General features: G+C 45.3%; 2 protein-coding genes across 11 annotated transcripts; one reads left to right on the forward strand and one right to left on the reverse strand.

Annotated features, from left to right (window-relative positions):
• The first annotated feature begins 66 nt into the window (after positions 1–66).
• GNPDA1 (glucosamine-6-phosphate deaminase 1) lies at positions 67–5,309 on the forward strand. 3 transcript variants are annotated; one of them, XM_068960050.1, is made up of 6 exons: positions 67–281; positions 383–484; positions 1,572–1,754; positions 2,409–2,593; positions 3,258–3,432; positions 3,688–5,309. In XM_068960050.1, the coding sequence occupies exons 1-6, from the start codon at positions 158–160 to the stop codon at positions 3,783–3,785; spliced, it is 867 nt and encodes a 288-aa protein (XP_068816151.1). In that variant the 5' UTR covers positions 67–157; the 3' UTR covers positions 3,786–5,309. The 3 variants fall into 3 exon arrangements, with proteins under 3 accessions (XP_068816151.1, XP_068816149.1, XP_068816150.1); XM_068960048.1 differs by having other exon boundaries at positions 72–281; positions 3,931–5,309; XM_068960049.1 differs by having other exon boundaries at positions 125–255; positions 1,572–2,275.
• A 1,119-nt stretch (positions 5,310–6,428) lies between these two features.
• On the reverse strand, positions 6,429–16,615 carry RNF14 (ring finger protein 14). Of its 8 annotated transcripts, none has more exons than XM_068960039.1 (9): positions 16,485–16,606; positions 15,117–15,236; positions 14,429–14,627; positions 13,740–13,891; positions 12,829–13,356; positions 12,117–12,345; positions 11,294–11,466; positions 10,532–10,662; positions 6,429–8,815 (listed from the first exon to the last, which is right to left on the reverse strand). In XM_068960039.1, the coding sequence occupies exons 3-9, from the start codon at positions 14,580–14,582 to the stop codon at positions 8,758–8,760; spliced, it is 1,425 nt and encodes a 474-aa protein (XP_068816140.1). In that variant the 5' UTR covers positions 14,583–14,627; positions 15,117–15,236; positions 16,485–16,606; the 3' UTR covers positions 6,429–8,757. The 8 variants fall into 8 exon arrangements, with proteins under 8 accessions (XP_068816140.1, XP_068816139.1, XP_068816141.1 ...); XM_068960038.1 differs by having other exon boundaries at positions 7,206–8,815; positions 14,429–14,615; positions 15,117–15,309; positions 16,498–16,615; XM_068960040.1 differs by having other exon boundaries at positions 7,206–8,815; positions 14,429–14,615.
• Between the last annotated feature and the right edge of the window lie 233 nt (positions 16,616–16,848).

A 16,848-nucleotide genomic window follows, 5' to 3' on the forward strand; every position in this document is an offset into this window, starting at 1 on the left:
CGCCGCCGGCGGGGCAAAATGGCGGCGGGGGCGGGGCGGGGCAAAATGGCGGCGGGGGCGGGGCCGAAGTGGGTGGGGCCGCAGCCCGCCGGGCCGCGCGCGTGGGGCAGGACCGGACCGGACCGGACCGGACCGGACCGGACCGGGCGGCGGCGACATGAAGCTCGTTATCCTGGAGACGTACGCGCAGGCCAGCGAGTGGGCCGCCAAGTACATCCGCAACCGCATCGTACACTTCAGCCCCGGTCCCGGCAGGTACTTCACGCTGGGGCTGCCCACAGGTGGGTCGCGGGCGAGGCGCGGGGGTCGGTGGCGGCGGCGGGGCCGTGGCCGTGGCCGTGGGGGGCTCCGCCGCCAGCCTGGTGCCGCCGTGTCTCCCCAGGGAGCACGCCGCTGGGGTGCTACGAGAAGCTGATCGAGTACTGCCGCAACGGCGACCTCTCCTTTAGATACGTGAAAACGTTCAACATGGACGAGTACGTCGGTGAGTGGTGCCGCTGCGTGAAAAGCCGCGAGAAGCGCCCGGGACTCTGCGTGTGTGTGTGTGTGTGTGTTTATTATTTCCCACCCCCCCCCTCCGCCCTGGATTTTTTTTTTCCGTGGGACAAAGCGGATTCTGAGACTCCGGAAAACTTAACGTCGGGTAAAATTTGCGTTCCCGGCGGGCCGGAGTCAGCAGGTATGGTTCGGAAACCCGCGTAAGAAACGCTAAAGGGTCGCCTGGTGCCGCGCTGCCACGTTAGAGCCGCTCGTGTGTCCTCCGACCCTCGGCAGCGATCAGCTCGGGGGCCGTTTCACGCCCGCCAGCCGAGGTAACGCGGGACGTTGGCTCCCGCCTCTCGTTCTGGGTTTGTAAAGGTCACTTTGGCTTCAAGTCTCTTAAAACGCTGGTGGTCACCAACGGCGGGGAGCAGTACCTGTGAGTTTTACACCTTGGTGCAGCGGTGTTTTTCCTGAGCCGGGGCACGAGATGAGCGCGGGGCTGTTGGGCGGCGCGGCCGAGGCAGCGCAGCCCCTCTCCGAGCAGAGAGGCAGCGCCCCGTGCTCCCCTTCCCCAGCTGGAAAGCGCAGTCAGCTCATGCTGATTTCACGCTGGCCTTTAAAGCGAGGGGGACCAAGAGGTTTTTCTGTGAACCCTCCTGATCAAGCGCCGCTAAGGATTAGGCAGTCCAAGGAGTGTGGGCTTATAGCCTACAGAAAGACTTCTAAAGGTGGGAATATATGCAATAAACTACTCTCCAGGCTTCTGCACGGATTTTAAACTGTTTTGATTAATGCTAACTCACAGGATGTCCGAGAAGGCAGTAACAAATGAGGCATAGCACATGCCTCCTCTTCCTTTGCGTTAATATGAGCACATGCTTCATGGGAATTACTGTGATTGGTTTGATTTTGTTATTTAGAAAAATTAGCACGACTCCCAAAAGTTAAGGGTGTTACAAATGACGGACAGAGAAATCAGTGCTCTGTAACCAGAAATTACTGCGAGTGTGTGCAAGGCATGTGGTTGTTTTACACTATGGGTGATGTGCTTTCACTTGTTCTTAGTCCTATGCTGCTCTGTTTACCAGGTCTCCCAAGGGATCATCCAGAAAGTTATCATTCCTTCATGTGGAATAACTTCTTCAAACATATTGACATCTTGGCAGAAAACACTCACATTTTGGATGGAAATGCAGCGGACTTGCAGGCTGAATGTGATGCGTTTGAGGATAAAATCAAAGCAGCTGGAGGAATTGAACTCTTTGTTGGAGGTGAAAACCTGAAGGACTGGCAGGTTCTAAACGCTTGCAGGAAGCATTGCCTTTCGTCTACCAGCTATCTGGTTTAATTTTCTGGAGAGTTCACTTTAAATGCAGTTCAGTGGGTCTGCAGTGAAAGCCACCCCTACACCATCTGCCTGTGATGCTCATGAGTGCTGGCAGCCTTATCCTCCAATATACCACTCCCCCAATTTAAGTATTTCAATCCAGTAAGTGAATTATTTGGAAAATGATAAGCAGGAGAAATAGGCAGGGCCAGAACTGTACCAAATACAAAATGTATTACAATAGCCAGTGTTATCAGGGAACTGCTAGAAGTAGTAGTAGTAGCAGCCCTCTGAGCCAACAGGAGCGCAACACAGTCTTTTCCCGTCAGCTTACCTTTAGATTCTGCCGTCTACTTTCCTTTATTATTGTCTCAGAAAAATTAAGGAAGTCTCCACTGACTTCAGAGGGGGCTTTTGCTAACACTTGTAGCAGGAATGGAAAATTTCAGCTTGAGCAAAAAAAAGGCAAGTGTGTTTCTCACTTCTGTATCTGTTTCTGGAAACCTCAAATGTCCTTTTAGTGAAAGTGCCATTGGTTCTGTTTTCTACAATAACTGTTTAAGCCAGTGATCTAGTTCTTATATTGTCTCTGTCACAGGCATTGGCCCAGATGGTCACATCGCCTTCAATGAGCCCGGATCAAGTTTGGTATCGAGAACGAGAGTGAAGACCTTGGCTATGGACACAATATTGGCTAATGCCAGATTCTTTGATGGCGACCTCTCCAAAGTCCCCACAATGGCTTTGACAGTCGGAGTGGGCACTGTCATGGATGCACGAGAGGTTAGGAGAAAAGCAGTGACTTAATACAAGAGCTCCTAAGCAGGGCTTCATCGAGTAGCTAGAGACTGTCCAGACTTGGAGCAGTAATGCACCCTGCTGGTGTAGGCCAGCCTACATTTTTCCTGACACAGACAACTAAATGATCTTTCTGTTTCCTTGCATCCTGCACCACTGCAGAAGGGCTCCTTATCTGTTTTCCATTTTTGCTGTATTAACTTAATTTGTGTAATTCTGCAGTACTGTTGTAACTGAGGGAGCTAGGAAAGTTTTAGAGGATATCCTCAGTTAAGAAGCTTACCTGATTAAATGATTGCAAGAATCACTGGCTGACGTCATAATATCCCAGCAGATCGTGAAAAACTGTGGGATAGCGTTTAATTGAGTCTATACCTTGATTCATACTTGATAAGCCACTATCTGTAGGTGCCTAACAGAACAGCTCAAAGTACCTGAATCGTTAGAATGACCCACCGGGCTCTGATTCAATTAACAAAAATAAAATGCAGTGACAGTGAACTGTGGCACAGTGAAATGCTTCTGATGACAGGCATTTTCCCCCATTAGGGACTGGGGCAACTGTCTTAGTTCAGCAGTGTTTGGAGGTGTTCTCTCTGAACGTATCTTCTAGACCCTAACTGCCACTCTTCTGTGTCTCCGAGTGCAGGTGATGATTCTTATCACAGGAGCGCATAAAGCATTTGCCTTGTACAAAGCCATTGAGGAAGGTGTCAACCACATGTGGACAGTATCTGCTTTCCAGCAACACCCCAACACTGTGTTTGTGTGTGATGAAGATGCCACTCTGGAACTCAAAGTTAAGACAGTGAAGTACTTTAAAGGTGAGCGTTTATCTGAGTCAGATAGATGCTATGTTGAGTTTTGAAGTGGCACATGCCACTCTGTGTTAAAAATGTTTCTGTTTAATCAGCTCCAAAAGAGTAAGTTCCTTAATGAGATGTACAGTGATGATAACTGCATCTGTGCATGGGAGCAAAGGAGTAAGGATTCTAGTCATGTGTAATTTCATTAGCATCCCACGAATGAGGATTTTGCTTTATTATGTCTACTTGTCTTCTTTTTACTTGCTACATTAGGTTTAATGCTGGTTCACAATAAGCTTGTGGAACCCTTGTACAGCATGAAGGAGACAGGAGCAGAAACAAGCCAATCTAAGAAGCCATACAGCGATTAATCTCTTGCTGTTCAAACTAATGCTAAGCCAACTCTTCTGTTGAAAACCAGCTGTGAAGAAAGGGAATTGCTGCATAAACTCACCTCATACTTGTTCTTAAATTAGGAAAATGATGATGTGCTTGCTTCTCTCCATTTAAAAACAGAGATGCCAAACACCTGCCTTAATTAACCAAACGAGGATGGGATCCAACATACTGTGTTCCACAAGCCTTCAACACTAACTTATTCTCTTAAAGGTAAAGTCAGCGGAGAGTGAGTTGTTTAATAATCTGTAAAGCAACTGTAATTATGTGGATAGAGTACTTCAGAACTTAAATGTGGAGACAATGTTGCAGAAATCAAATGGGTGATCATTTAGGAATCTATTCCTTGCACTTTGAAAACTACATTGTATCATTCCCCCCTCCACAAAACACTCTTACTTCATACTCATTTAACATGAGAACTGGGCTTGTTCAGCATGGAGAAGTAAAGGCTTTGTGGGGGGGGGGGGGGGGGAGGGGGCCTAATAGCAGCCTGCTTCATAGCTATGACGAGGCCACTAAGACGATATAGCCAGGCTCTTCACAGCAGTGCCTGGTGGAAAAAGGAGAGGTACCAGGACATAAGTTGAATCAAGTCAAGGAAAACCTTTTTCCCCACGAGCACAATCAAACAGTGAGACAGGCTGCCCAGAGAGGTTGTGCAGTGTCTGTGGTTGAAGATTTTCAAGACATGACTGGATAAAACCTGATCTGACCTCGTTGCTGAGCCCTGCTCAAGCAGGCTGTTGCACTGGAGACCTCCTGAGGTCCCTTTTAACATGAATATTATTAGTAAAAAAAGTTCTGGCCTGCCCTTTACTTAGCTTTTACACAGACTTCCCAGAAGGTGGTTTGTGCCCTCTTCCAGCTGATAGTGCAGGATATGATGCAGGAGCCTCCAGCAGGTAAGCAGATTTTGCAACTGCAATCCTGTCCCTGCTTCTCTTCTCATCTTAGCAAAAGGGAGGCCTCAAACAGCAGTTCATCATTGTGCTTCTGTGTTAATGGTTAGTTTATGAATATATGTAATCTCAACCCAAACAAAACCTCATCTATTCAGTTTCAGCACAAATTCTTATGAGCTGGTGTTTATAAGGTTCTGTGGGAGGGCAAATGACTTCCCCCCCTGTGCTGTTCAGCATGCTGTCATTTGTGTCACTGCAGAGCCTGAAGCAGCAGGGTTCTCTCCCCTTACCTGCTTTACTTTGCTACAAATGCTAAATAAGCCTCAAAGGAGACATTCTGCTGCCTCTGAGCTCACCCTGTGTTTAATTATGTAAGCCCCATACAGGTGGGCAAAAGTCTGTACTGGCAAGACACCACGTGTTCTGAAACTTGATTCCTGGTTCTGCTACAGTAAGGGCTCCTGTTAAACACTATAAAGACAAGTGCATGGTGAGACAAACGGCAGAGGGATGTAATTTGTTTATACAGAAATTCCATGAACTGTTGATTTTTAATGTAGCTTTTCTACAATAAATGCCATAATTTTCTTTTTTTTTTAAGTAGTCACAGCAACTGTATCTGCCCCTCAGTCTGAACACACTAGTGAAACTTGGGAACAGTTTATGTGGCTGAAGGGGATTCCGATACCATCCTTCAACAGCAACTAAAGTCTCAAACAGTGAGACCAATTACTTTGCAGAAGGTATTTCTACTGTTTCAAACTAAGGCTGTAGCAAAAGCAGTTTGGTAAAAAATAGGTACTGCTGCTCCCTACTCCAAGAGTTCCCTTCCACGCTTTCTTGCCCCCGCAGTGTTTGCTTAGCAGGCAGCTGCTTCAACTCGGGCTCAGCTTGGAAACACCCCATAGCCAGTTATTAGCAGTGAAGACCATCTCAGCCAGCCTTCAAAACATGGCTCTCTTACCCCAGCTCCCACCTTCTCTTCAGACCAGCTGAAACTATGCCTTAGGTTTATATCCCCTCCCGCTAGCAGTTGATACCTTGCCATTCATCCCCCAAACATAAGCACTATCCCTCCTGCTAGACTATACCAGCCTTTCGCTGCACCTCATGAATAATAGGTACTTGGCACAGAAATGCTGATGTGATGTGGCTTGTGAAAATGAATGGCTGCTGTAAGCAAGGGCTAGCAGCTTCAGGTCTGTTGAGGCATCTGCTGATCACGTGAGCACTGGAGAGCATCACTGCCTGGTCCAGGAGATGAGTATGGTGTTAATATCATACTGCGGTGCAGGTCTGGAGCACTCAGCCTGGGTTACCAAAGCTCTGGAGCTGCAGGTCCACGCTTGTGGAGGCAAGAGCGGAGCTTGCGCTAACCCTCCAGGGCTTGGTGCAACAGAACTGCCACCTCAGGCAGGTGGGGGAGTGGACTGTGATTAGCTAGACATAGCTCACCTTTCTCACCTCTGGATACCACGGCAACTCACAGAGTACTCATGCCTGCAGTGCTCAGAGCCAGGGCCTGCTTAGATGTCTGCAAATCACCTTTTCCCAAAAAACATCAAATGCACCACTTCCGTGGAAGGATGATGAGGCTTGCCACAAAACACATGCTACAACTCTTCCCTGCCAGGTGGTAGCCATTTCATTAAAAAAAAAAGCAGGAATCTGTAAAGGAGAGCAAAGGAGGTCACAGCTTTAGCCTTTTACCACTGTCTGTAAATAAAATGTCTTGTTCATGCACACAAGAGGATCCATTTTCAAATATGATAAAGGACAATAAAGTGGCACTTTTAAGGAAGAAAAGTATACACTGAGGAAAAAACCCTACACTTCATTACGAGAGTTGCCTGCCTTGCTCTTTCTGTCTGTGAAGACAGGTTCTCGCTTTAGCTGTCCCACCTTTGCAACAGCAGCTGATTGTCCTCAGAGTGCAGTTTCCTGCTTGCCATCTCTTGAGAGGGTCAGTCCTCCTCTGCCTCACTGCAGAGTTTTGGAGCTCCATTCTAGGAGTCCTGAGCGTCCAGAGCTCATAAGCAGGGTGGTAACTGGATCACCATTCCTCCTTTCTCTGTATGTTCTTGATAGCAGCAGTAGGTCACTGGGACATCTTGAAACATTTTACTATAGAACTTGCAGGTCTGGCAGAGATTCCTGGCCACAGCTTTTCATCCCATCATACCCTCTGGCCTGCAGGTCCTTCCCTCAGCCCACTCTAGTCCTTGTAGAAGGACCTGCATAGCCTCCCAGACACTTAGGAGACCCAGCAGCTCTGCCGTCCTCCAGGCAGCAGGACAGGGTGTAAACATATGCTTCTCCTGGTGACAAACATTCCCTCTCTGCCCACGCTTACAGGTTGGCAGGAGAAAGTCCTGCACATAAGCACTGCAAGTGATCCCACCCAGAAGCAGAACAGAATTCTATGCCACACAATGACCTTCTGCGCTTTGATATAACGTCATAATGAAGACAAACAGGGAGACAACTACATTTACTGTCTTAAAGTGAATTTAGTGCTTGTGAAAGGTGCAGGAAATACAAGTTAAACCATACACAATGTAAACTTTCCCTCCACGCTGTCCTCTAGCCTATAGTGATACAAAGTACCACCTCTATGTACCAGAGGGAATCTGCTGCCCAGATCCACTCTTACTGATCTTTTTATTACCAGCAGTTCTAGTGGTAGAGACTTGTGTCCTCTGGGAAAGGAACTACATCAACACTCATTTTGGCCAGGTATCCGAGTAGAAATTTATTTACTATTGATCAAAACTGGGCAAGAGGTGTTCACCTTGAATTTCTGAAGAGTTTTCAAGCTCTTGAGCTATCCAGACCCTGCTTTTTCTTGTTCCGAACACAGCACATGCAGTTTTAATTTTAAAAATAAGTTTTCAGACGATTCTGCAAGTGGAAAAAATTCTTAAAAAAAAAAAAAAAAGTGATTCCCTCCAATAATTACTTTCATGCTCACAAAACTACTTACTGAGCTCTTAGGGGAAAGGATGTGGGTTGTTTTGACAAATTCTGAAGGGCAAGAGCACTGAAAATAATGGAAGCAAAACTATCAACTAATCAAATTCCTTAGATGAAGACGTGGTTAAAAAAAAAAAAGTTATTTCACCATCTGAGGAGGAAGAAAAGGTGATTTTCAGTATTTTGAAGAATTCAAATTAATCTTGACTGTGCATCCACAAAAATGTGTTTCAGGATTTGAGATACGTTATTTTTATTCTCTCAGTGGCCACAGACTCTATTCATTGCTTTAGCACTCATCACTGCCAAAATAAAGAGAGGCAATAAAAGTTAGTATGACAACAACATTGATATCAGTCACCAAATTGAGTCAGGTTTCAGGAAACAGTTGTTGGTCATCTTCCGCAAAAGCATTCAGTAAAGGACCCAGGCGTTAGAGCCAGTAAAAAGGGGGTTAGGGATAACCAACTTTACCATCATTGTTAAAAGCATCAGTGCCAGAGTGATGAGCTGTTTTTCAAAGAAACAGGTCAGGAAATGCTACAGAGGCAACAGGCTCAAATGCTGAAAAAAGAAGAATTGTCTGTGTTGTTTCAGTAAGCTTTCCTTGCCCAAGCAGCATCACTAAAAAGCTCCAGAAAGAACATTACAGCTATAATGAAACTGCCCAAAAAAGCACATGGGTAGAAGTCAAGATCCTTGAAAGGCTAGTCTCCCTGGAGGAAACCTCAAAATATTTATATGATTTGGCAGGTTAAATTAAAAAAAAAAAAGAAAAAAAGAAAAAAAAAGGGGCACATCTCGGTACACATTTTTTCCAGTAATTTTTAAACTTCTGGCTGGTTGTATTTGTCTTTAGCATTAGGGCCTTAAGTCACCACTGGATGGGCAAAACGGTCTCCTCTGGTTCTGACAACAGCCTCTGAAGAGTTGTGTAAGAGTAACGTGCAGTGCCAAGTAGTATCATTCTTCTATCATATAACGGAACTGAAAAGCAAAAAAAACTTGACACAAAAATGGAAAGCATCTGTGTCTGGTTTCTTCAGCTTTTGTTGCTAGAGAAGAGCTGCTAGTCTTCATCTTCCGCATCCCAGAACTCACCATCGATGTGCATAGCTTGAAACAACCTGCAGAACAGACAAGAATTTACATCAAGATCCAGGAAAAATTAATCTTAATGGGACAGAAACACAGAAGTGACAGGTTTCAGAATTTGTGCACATGTCATTAAATACTCAATGCTGCAACCCTTGAAGTCGATTGAAAAAATTTTGCATTTCTACAACATTTTATATCAGAAGGCCTAAAAACCTTATAAACATAATATCTGAAGATAACTTTGTAAATAATAATAGTCCAAGCTGTATTAAAAACCCTTAGTGTTCTGCCATTCCTAGTTGATGTTTACTCAGTACATAATCAGCAACCAAACCTGTCTGCTCCAAACAGCTTACAATCAGATCAGACAGTATGGAGCTGGGTAATCACCTAGAAAATATAAGCAGAAGAAACAAAAGTAAAGGAAGTAAGTGTTAAACAGATGAGCTTAGTTTAAAAAAAAAAAAAAAAGAGAGGTTTGGCTAAACTGAAAGAAAAAAAGAACAGCAGGAGACACTTGAAGAAAAGCAGAAAGGAAAATGAGGAAGGGAATGGAAGTGAAAAAAATTACTGTTGGGAGAAAAAGAGAACCTTGAAAAGGGCCAAGAACAAGAAAAAAAATCCCATCTGCCCTATTTAAAGTTCTGTGAAGGCAGAAGCTTTTCCCATTCAATAGGCAGAAAAACCAAGGCAGAGAAAGGTGTGGGTAGGTGGACGTGTCTGTGCACACTAACAATTTGTATTTAACTCAAGAAAGAAAAACTGGAAGTTCCAACTACTATGCCTTCCCACCAGAGGAACCTACCTCAGTTCTAGATACAACAGGTACGACATGCCCTTGCTAAAATTTAAAACAATCAATTAGGACTAAATCAGGCCTAGTTTAGTTCCTAGCTAAATTGTAAAATGCGCGTGGCTACAACATCGATATTGTGGGGCGTTCTGTCCACCAGAAAGCAGAACGAGATCATCTTTTTTACAGCACGTTTCATGATGTTTACTTTTGTATGTAATTTTCCACAAAAACCGCTCCACAATTCCTCATTTTTTCTATGAATTAGCAAGCCTGAAAAGATCCACCTCTATTAAAAAAAGCAGACTAAGCAGTAGAGTATTGCACAAAGTCCTGGCATTTTAGATTTTGTATCCGGGCACCTGTATATCATGATGATGGACACAAGACGCAATGGAATACATTTGCAAAAAAATTCCCTGATCATATTTGACCTCTTCAGAAAAGAGGAACCCAGTCAAGCAACCTTTGAGGCTACCATTATTACAGCCCCCTGCTCTGCCTGCCCTTTCATTTGTCCAGCTAGCAGCAACATCTTTTGTCTCTCCACGTACCCCTAATACTGATGATGCAAGCCTCCAGAGTTACGGCTTTCTAGAAGCAGCCTTCTTACCCAAATCCTTGGGTGGCCACTATCATATATCTGAGCATCTTCAAGAAAATATTTCACTACAGACTCTGTCTCCCAGACAGAGGCAGCAAATAAAGCATCAGGAGCAGGCCCTGAAAATTTCTCCAGAACATTATAACAGAAGTCCTTAAAGAGCAAAAACATATCCCAAATCACTCCTGAATGTTGTCAGCTCCTTAAAAGTGCACATATTTTTGAGAAAAGAAACTGTACCTTAAACTGTACAGCTACATATTTCCAGGTAAGAATAACTTGGGAGAGACTGTATGAAAAAAGTACACCTAAGTGGTACTGCACTGAAGAAAATGTGTACATACATACCGATTAAAGCACGGGGAAGATGGATCATTGAAGTGCCTATATGGGTTCACCCTTGACAGAGAACCCATACAAAGCCAGCAGAAATACTGCATGCAGCCAGTACACGTCATTTTGTTACAGCCATCTAATTTCTGGCAGGGAAGGAAAAAAGAAATAGCAATAAAAAATAAACCTTACCATGCCAATCTTCAGGCCTGTCTGTGTCTGATACCAGTTCTCGAGATGCATCAACTAACGTATAAATTCTACCAGTGATATTTTCTCACTGTTAGTAAACTCTGAGCCAGAATCACAGAATTGTCATTTGGCTATATTACTAAAAATATTGGCCGTTCATATTTTTCTGAAGCTAGTTTTATCTACTAGCGGTACCAGAGATTGACATTTCAAAAACTGAAAGTAGTCACACATGAATATTGTATTTAACTTAATTAAAAATGCAGCAGCCTGAAACACATGGAAAAACACAAAGGGATTCATATAGATCCCGTGTCAACCTGGATCTTTTTTGTACTGGAGTCTGAACAATATCAGCGGCTACATTTACTCAAGTCCCTGCGCTCTAGAAACATCATCTCCTTCTCTACATAGAGCAGGCAAAAATGCAAAGTTCTCTTGTCAATTGCTAGAAATTTACCTTCCCTGGCTAATTTAGAGTCTACAAATAAATCTCTGTTCTGGCTTCAATACAGAATGTAACAATTTATGTTAGTTTCTGTTAAGAGCCCCTATGAGTCTCCAGATTTTCCCCACCATGCTCACCTCTATATGAGTACCACAGCAAGGACAAGACTTTGAGTTCTTTTCTAGCCATTCTTTACTTTCCATCTCCTCAAGGGCCTTCTGAATCACTCTTTTGCCGTAACGCTGTTCCAAAAATCTTTTAGTTGCTTCATCTGCTTCTAGATATTCATTACGCAAATCCATTAATTTCTCTAGAGAGTAAAACAAAAGAACAGCTTCTGCGCTATACTGTATAACGAAATCCAGCTAGTAACGACAAAGTGCTCTCAAAGGAAAATAACATCATTAATTAAAAAGCAAATAAACCATGAGAATACGTAAAAAAGATGAGACTATTAGCCTCCTATATCTTATAAGCCAATAGTTTTATACTCTTTCATTATAACAGCATGAGAGCAGTCAATGAAATTAGAACAAGTCTACAATGTAAAATTAACTGGAAAAAAAAAAAAGAAATATTTTTTCCAAACATACGTTTAATGCAACTGTCACATGATGTTGAGACCAAAGGTTTAGGGAAGCATCCACTTGATCCTGTATCATCCCTGACAGCAGCCAAAAGTGGATTCACAGCAAGGGGTATAAAAGGGCATGCGTAAAAATTATCCTTCCCCTGCTATGGCCTCTCAGAATTTAGCAATCAGCAATTTAGGGACCTCCTGAGCTATGGAGGGGCATCCAAGCCATTCTTGTTAATTGCCAACAACAGACCTATCGTCAATGTCTAATCCTTCACGAAGCTGTCGTGGCAACGAGTTTCACCGTTTAATTTCTGACTTTCAGTCTTTTTCACACAACACTTAATTGCTTCTTGATCCGTTTCGGAAATACGATGACTCACCTGCAGTGACTTTACACGGAGAGACTCCATGGTAAGTCATTTTACAGAGAGTACAAAAAGCATAGTTGCAACGGGAGCATATGCCCATGGTGCAACCTGGTTCTTGCATGACTGGTGTCTGACAGCCTGGACGAGGGCAATACACTACATCTGCCATCAAGTCCAGACTAGACTGCAGAAGCAGGCGGTCATAACGTGCAAACAACTGCTCTCCAACCAACTCTTTAACCTAAACAAAGAGCAAAGCAAGATTACAGGCATCTGAAATTCTGTGTCTGCTAGCTACAGCAAAAAACAGTTAAGTCAATGAAAAAACACCTACAGCTGGGATGAATCCACTGTATATTCTCCAACAGATCATGAAATTACTCCTAGAAATGCTATTTTTATAATTAATCAAATACTGTAAAGAGAAGACTTATTAGCAACACAAATCCCTGGCACAGGCACTGTAGAGCTCAAATGAAAAACAAGCGGTGTCAAGTGCAATGGGACATTAATTCAGCCCTTTGACCAATGCCAATGCTAATGCAGCAGGCAAAATTGGTGCCATGTGATCCCATTCAACTCAGATGCCTCTGTGAGGCTCAGAATATGAGAAAAATTTCCCCTAGTATATTCACAATGCTCACTGTTAAAGGCCACACATCATACGCTGTAATTATTGTTAAGTTAGCAGAACGCTATGATCACTGCTTGCACACTTGATTACCTGGCCAGGAGTAGCAACAGAGGAACACTTCGGTTCTGGACAGTTGAGACAGTGGACCTGACCATCCCTGATCTGTATTTCAAAGTAGTCCTTCAAGCATGCTTTGCAGTACACATGGCTGCACTCAGTAAAGTACATACAGTCACTGCCCAGCTTCTCACAGAAGCAGATATTGCACAAGTACATCTTACTGTTAAAGCATTTCCTCCTCTGCGCCTGATCAAAGTCCAAGATTTCCCTAATCAGACTTGACAAAGATTCCACGTCCTGTACAGCTCTTTCATCAATGATCTCTCCTTCAGCTGCAGCAGAGCCTGCTGCACCACCACAATCCTTCTCAGCATTTGGAGGAACCAAAGGTGTCCTACTCTGCCCATTTCCTTGATGGCACATTTTTAGCTCATACGGGGAGGAAATATTCAGGTAACTCAGTGTTTCCTCCTTCAGAAACTGCATCCAGGCAAATAAGACCACACAGCCTCGATTCTCTTCCCAGACGTTGTCTAAGTGTTTGCAAAGAGCACTGAGCTAGAAAAGAAAAAACAATTCCAGATTTCAGTAAGTTCCGACTTAACGTATTACAGTTTTCCTCTCCCATGGTCCACCTTCACGGGAATTTAGATTTCAAATTTTATAATGTGCGCGCGCGCACACACACGTATATGTTTATACGTATAAAAAAATACATCTAAAAGTAATAACGTAAGAATAACTCTCATAGACACAAGCTTTCATTCCTCAGAACAGCAAGCAAATAAAAACAGACAGGAAACAAAAGAAGACCCAATTAAAATAGAGAAGTAATTTTGTTTCAGTCTTCCTTGCATCTACCATATTTACAACTACTAGAGTAGTGTTAATTATGAACATGTTCATGATCACCAAAGCTATGTTAAAAATATTTTGCAAACCTGGGCTTGCGACAGCCATTTGCCACTGAGGGTAAACACAGGTGGGGAGGTTGATGGGTAATCTGGTGGGAGTTCAAAATTCAGCACAAGTGGAGGCAAAAAGCAAACTGTGTATTCAAACCCGTTGTGCTGGACGCTTTCCGTGGAATTGCCTGAATCAAAGACAATTGTAACAATTTGAGAAATAACAAGAAAATGAAAACCAACAAACTCTAGCTGTTTATGGCAGTATCCAAGACATCTCTCCATCTGATAAATTTCTCATGTTAAGATGCTTTATTCTGCTCTAAATAACTTAACTGCTCAGTGCAGCAAAATTTTCTGGGGTAGCATGCATATGGTTAAATCAGGGAATACCAGTACTGTGATACATCAGCTCATCCACAAACCAGTAACCCACAGAGACATAGCCTCAAGGAGAAAAAAATAATAGTGAACTTAATTATTCCAAAGAAATACTATCATTCAGCTCTAATTTTAAAGTTCACTAAAGAGGTTATATGCCTGAGGATGAAACAACCCATCCAGATTTAAAAGCCACCAATATCACAAGTACCAGTCAAGGTCAGCCGTGGTTTTGTATTGACTGAGGACACTATAGGTTGCTAAAGCGGCAACCTCTGAACAGGTACCAGAAAATTAGCTTAGGAAAAGCTAATCCCAGGGTAACACAAAATATCTCAACTCACCACTCACAAAAATTTTGAAGTTTTGGGGCAACTCCAAACAAATTCTTGTTTCTCCTCCTTGGGCAGACTCGGCTCTCTTAAACTCATCTTCATCATAGATGCTAGCCAAAGCTAGCAGCTCATCCTCCTGAGCTTCTTTGTCTTCTGAAGACATCTAAATTTTCTCAACACCACTCACAACACCACTCTACAAGATCAACTAGGTTAAGACATTTTATTCAAATTATCCATTTGGAATATATATTTTACGCTATTAAAATAAGACTTACAAACCAAAGCAACTGATATCAAAACAATGCAAAATATAATTAAGTTTTTTTTATAGGTTGAATAAAAATGTTAATAGCTTTATAAATATAAAACACCTCAGCAAAAGACTGAAAATCAAAGAGCAACCTTTCCTGTAACAGCCTTAGTGGCTAAAGACAGCTGCAAGAAAACATGAAATACACTAACGGCCAAAATGATACAGTGACGTTTCATTAGGGTTTAAAAGGGAAAACAGGATGAAAGACGAGAAAGGAAACAGTATCTCTCAGTCGATGCTCTAAAAAGATACGTTTATGACTAAAATTGTTCAAAATATTTAATAAATAGGAAGCTTTGAACTCTAGGCATGCTTCTTGCAGATACCTTCCTATACCATTTAAGTTTTAGGTTTAAGAAGAGAAAACCTTTAACTGATTACCTTTTTATATACTGCTGCCCAGTGACACAGGTGGTTACTGATCAAGCACAGCCACGTCAGTAGAGCCAGAGCAGAGACCCTGATCATTCCTCTGGGGGAACGGCAGGTCATAAACTTTTTCTAGTGGAAGGCAAGAAGAACGCACTTTGTTGTTGAGGTGCACTTGGTTACAGCCCCAGTGTTTATGAGCTGCCTGTAGCCAAACAAGCAAATAAACAAGAATTCAGAGGGATTAAAATCCACTATAAACAGACATTGAATTTGAACAGGTATGCTCAGTGATTCAGAACACTTTTTTTTTTTACAGCTTTAATAGCAGTAATTCATTTATATAGATAAGCTCTGATTGCTGCAGTTCCAATTTTTATGCACACTGATTCATGAAACCAAAGGGCCCCATGGAAGTTGAGCAAATTCCATGTTTCTGTAATCATTCAGATTATTCACTGCGAAATAACAAAGAAGAGAGAGTCCATCACAAAAAAAAAAAAGGAGAAAGGGGAAGAAAGAAATACATAACCAAAAAAAGGTATGGGGAAGAGTAGAGGGAATTGAAGAGAAAAAAGGGAAAGGTGCACATTCAGGCTGAGCTGCCACAATGCAAGGAGGCCGCACGAGAATTATACGGATCTTCAGGCGTTCCTCCCTTATCATACTGGCATATAACAGCACAGAAGGCGGGGGGGGGAACAACCCCAACCCCCCTCACTTTGCTAATTGTTGTTCCAGCAACGCACGGAACCAGCAGCCCTCAGGAAAGCCCCGTGTGGCGCGGTCACCTGGTCCGCAGCCCCCCCAGGGGACGCGGTCACCCCGGCCCCGGTTCCTCCCGTGTGGCGCGGTCACCCGGTCCGCAGCCCCCCCGGGGGACGCGGTCACCCCGGCCCCGGGCCCCCCCGTGTGGCGCGGTCACCCGGTCCGCAGCCCCCCCGGGGGACGCGGTCACCCCGGCCCCGGGCCCCCCCGTGTGGCGCGGTCACCCCGTCCGCAGCCCCCCCGGGGGACGCGGTCACCCCGGCCCCGGGCCCCCCCGTGTGGCGCGGTCACCCCGTCCGCAGCCCCCCCGGGGGACGCGGTCACCCCGGCCCCGGGCCCCCCCATGTGGCGCGGTCACCCCGTCCGCAGCCCCCCCGGGGGACGCGGTCACCCCGGCCCCGGGCCCCCCCGTGTGGCGCGGTCACCCCGTCCGCAGCCCCCCCGGGGGACGCGGTCACCCCGGCCCCGTCACCGAGCGCGGTTCGGCGGCCGCGGCCGGGCAGCGCCCAGGCGCTCCGGCCCCGCGGCCTGTAGGGAGGCTGCGCCGCGCCGCGCCGCGCCGCGCGTCTCCCGCCGCCGCCGCCGCATCCCCGCCGCCCGCTCGGCCGTTACCTCAGCCGCGCACCTCAGGGAGGCCGAGGCCGAGCGCAGCCGCCGGCGGGGAAGGAGCCCGGGCGCAGAGGGCAACCCCGGCGCGGCCGCGCTGCCCCGGCCCCGGCGCCCCGCCCCGCCCCGCCCCCCTCGGCCGCCGCCGCCGCCGCCCCCTGGCGGCCGGGAGGGGCCGCAGCGCCCGGTCCGCGCGGGGGGCGGGGCTGGCCCGGCCGCAACGGCCGTAACGGCCATAACGGCCGGTTCGCCGCTGCTCGGCGGTGCGGCAGGTCACGGCTGCGGGCTCCCGCTCCCTCCACCGCGTTTGGTACCGTTGAGCTATCGTCTACTAGCGGTTTTATTATTTTTTTATTATTATTAATTTTTT

This window comes from Struthio camelus, chromosome 13, assembly GCF_040807025.1.
Source record: "Struthio camelus isolate bStrCam1 chromosome 13, bStrCam1.hap1, whole genome shotgun sequence".
Lineage (NCBI taxonomy): Eukaryota > Metazoa > Chordata > Aves > Struthioniformes > Struthionidae > Struthio > Struthio camelus.

Coding starts and splice junctions, on each gene's coding strand:
- GNPDA1 (XM_068960050.1), top strand. CDS start 158: ATGAAGCTCGTTATCCTGGAGACGTACGCGCAGGCCAGCGAGTGGGCC. Junction 282..382: donor CACGCTGGGGCTGCCCACAG/GTGGGTCGCGGG, acceptor GTGTCTCCCCAG/GGAGCACGCCGCTGGGGTGC. Junction 485..1,571: donor CAACATGGACGAGTACGTCG/GTGAGTGGTGCC, acceptor TCTGTTTACCAG/GTCTCCCAAGGGATCATCCA.
- RNF14 (XM_068960039.1), bottom strand. CDS start 14,582: ATGTCTTCAGAAGACAAAGAAGCTCAGGAGGATGAGCTGCTAGCTTTG. Junction 10,663..11,293: donor GCTGTGGTACTCATATAGAG/GTGAGCATGGTG, acceptor CTTCCCTGCCAG/AAATTAGATGGCTGTAACAA. Junction 8,816..10,531: donor TCTTCCCCGTGCTTTAATCG/GTATGTATGTAC, acceptor TCTGTTCTGCAG/GTTGTTTCAAGCTATGCACA.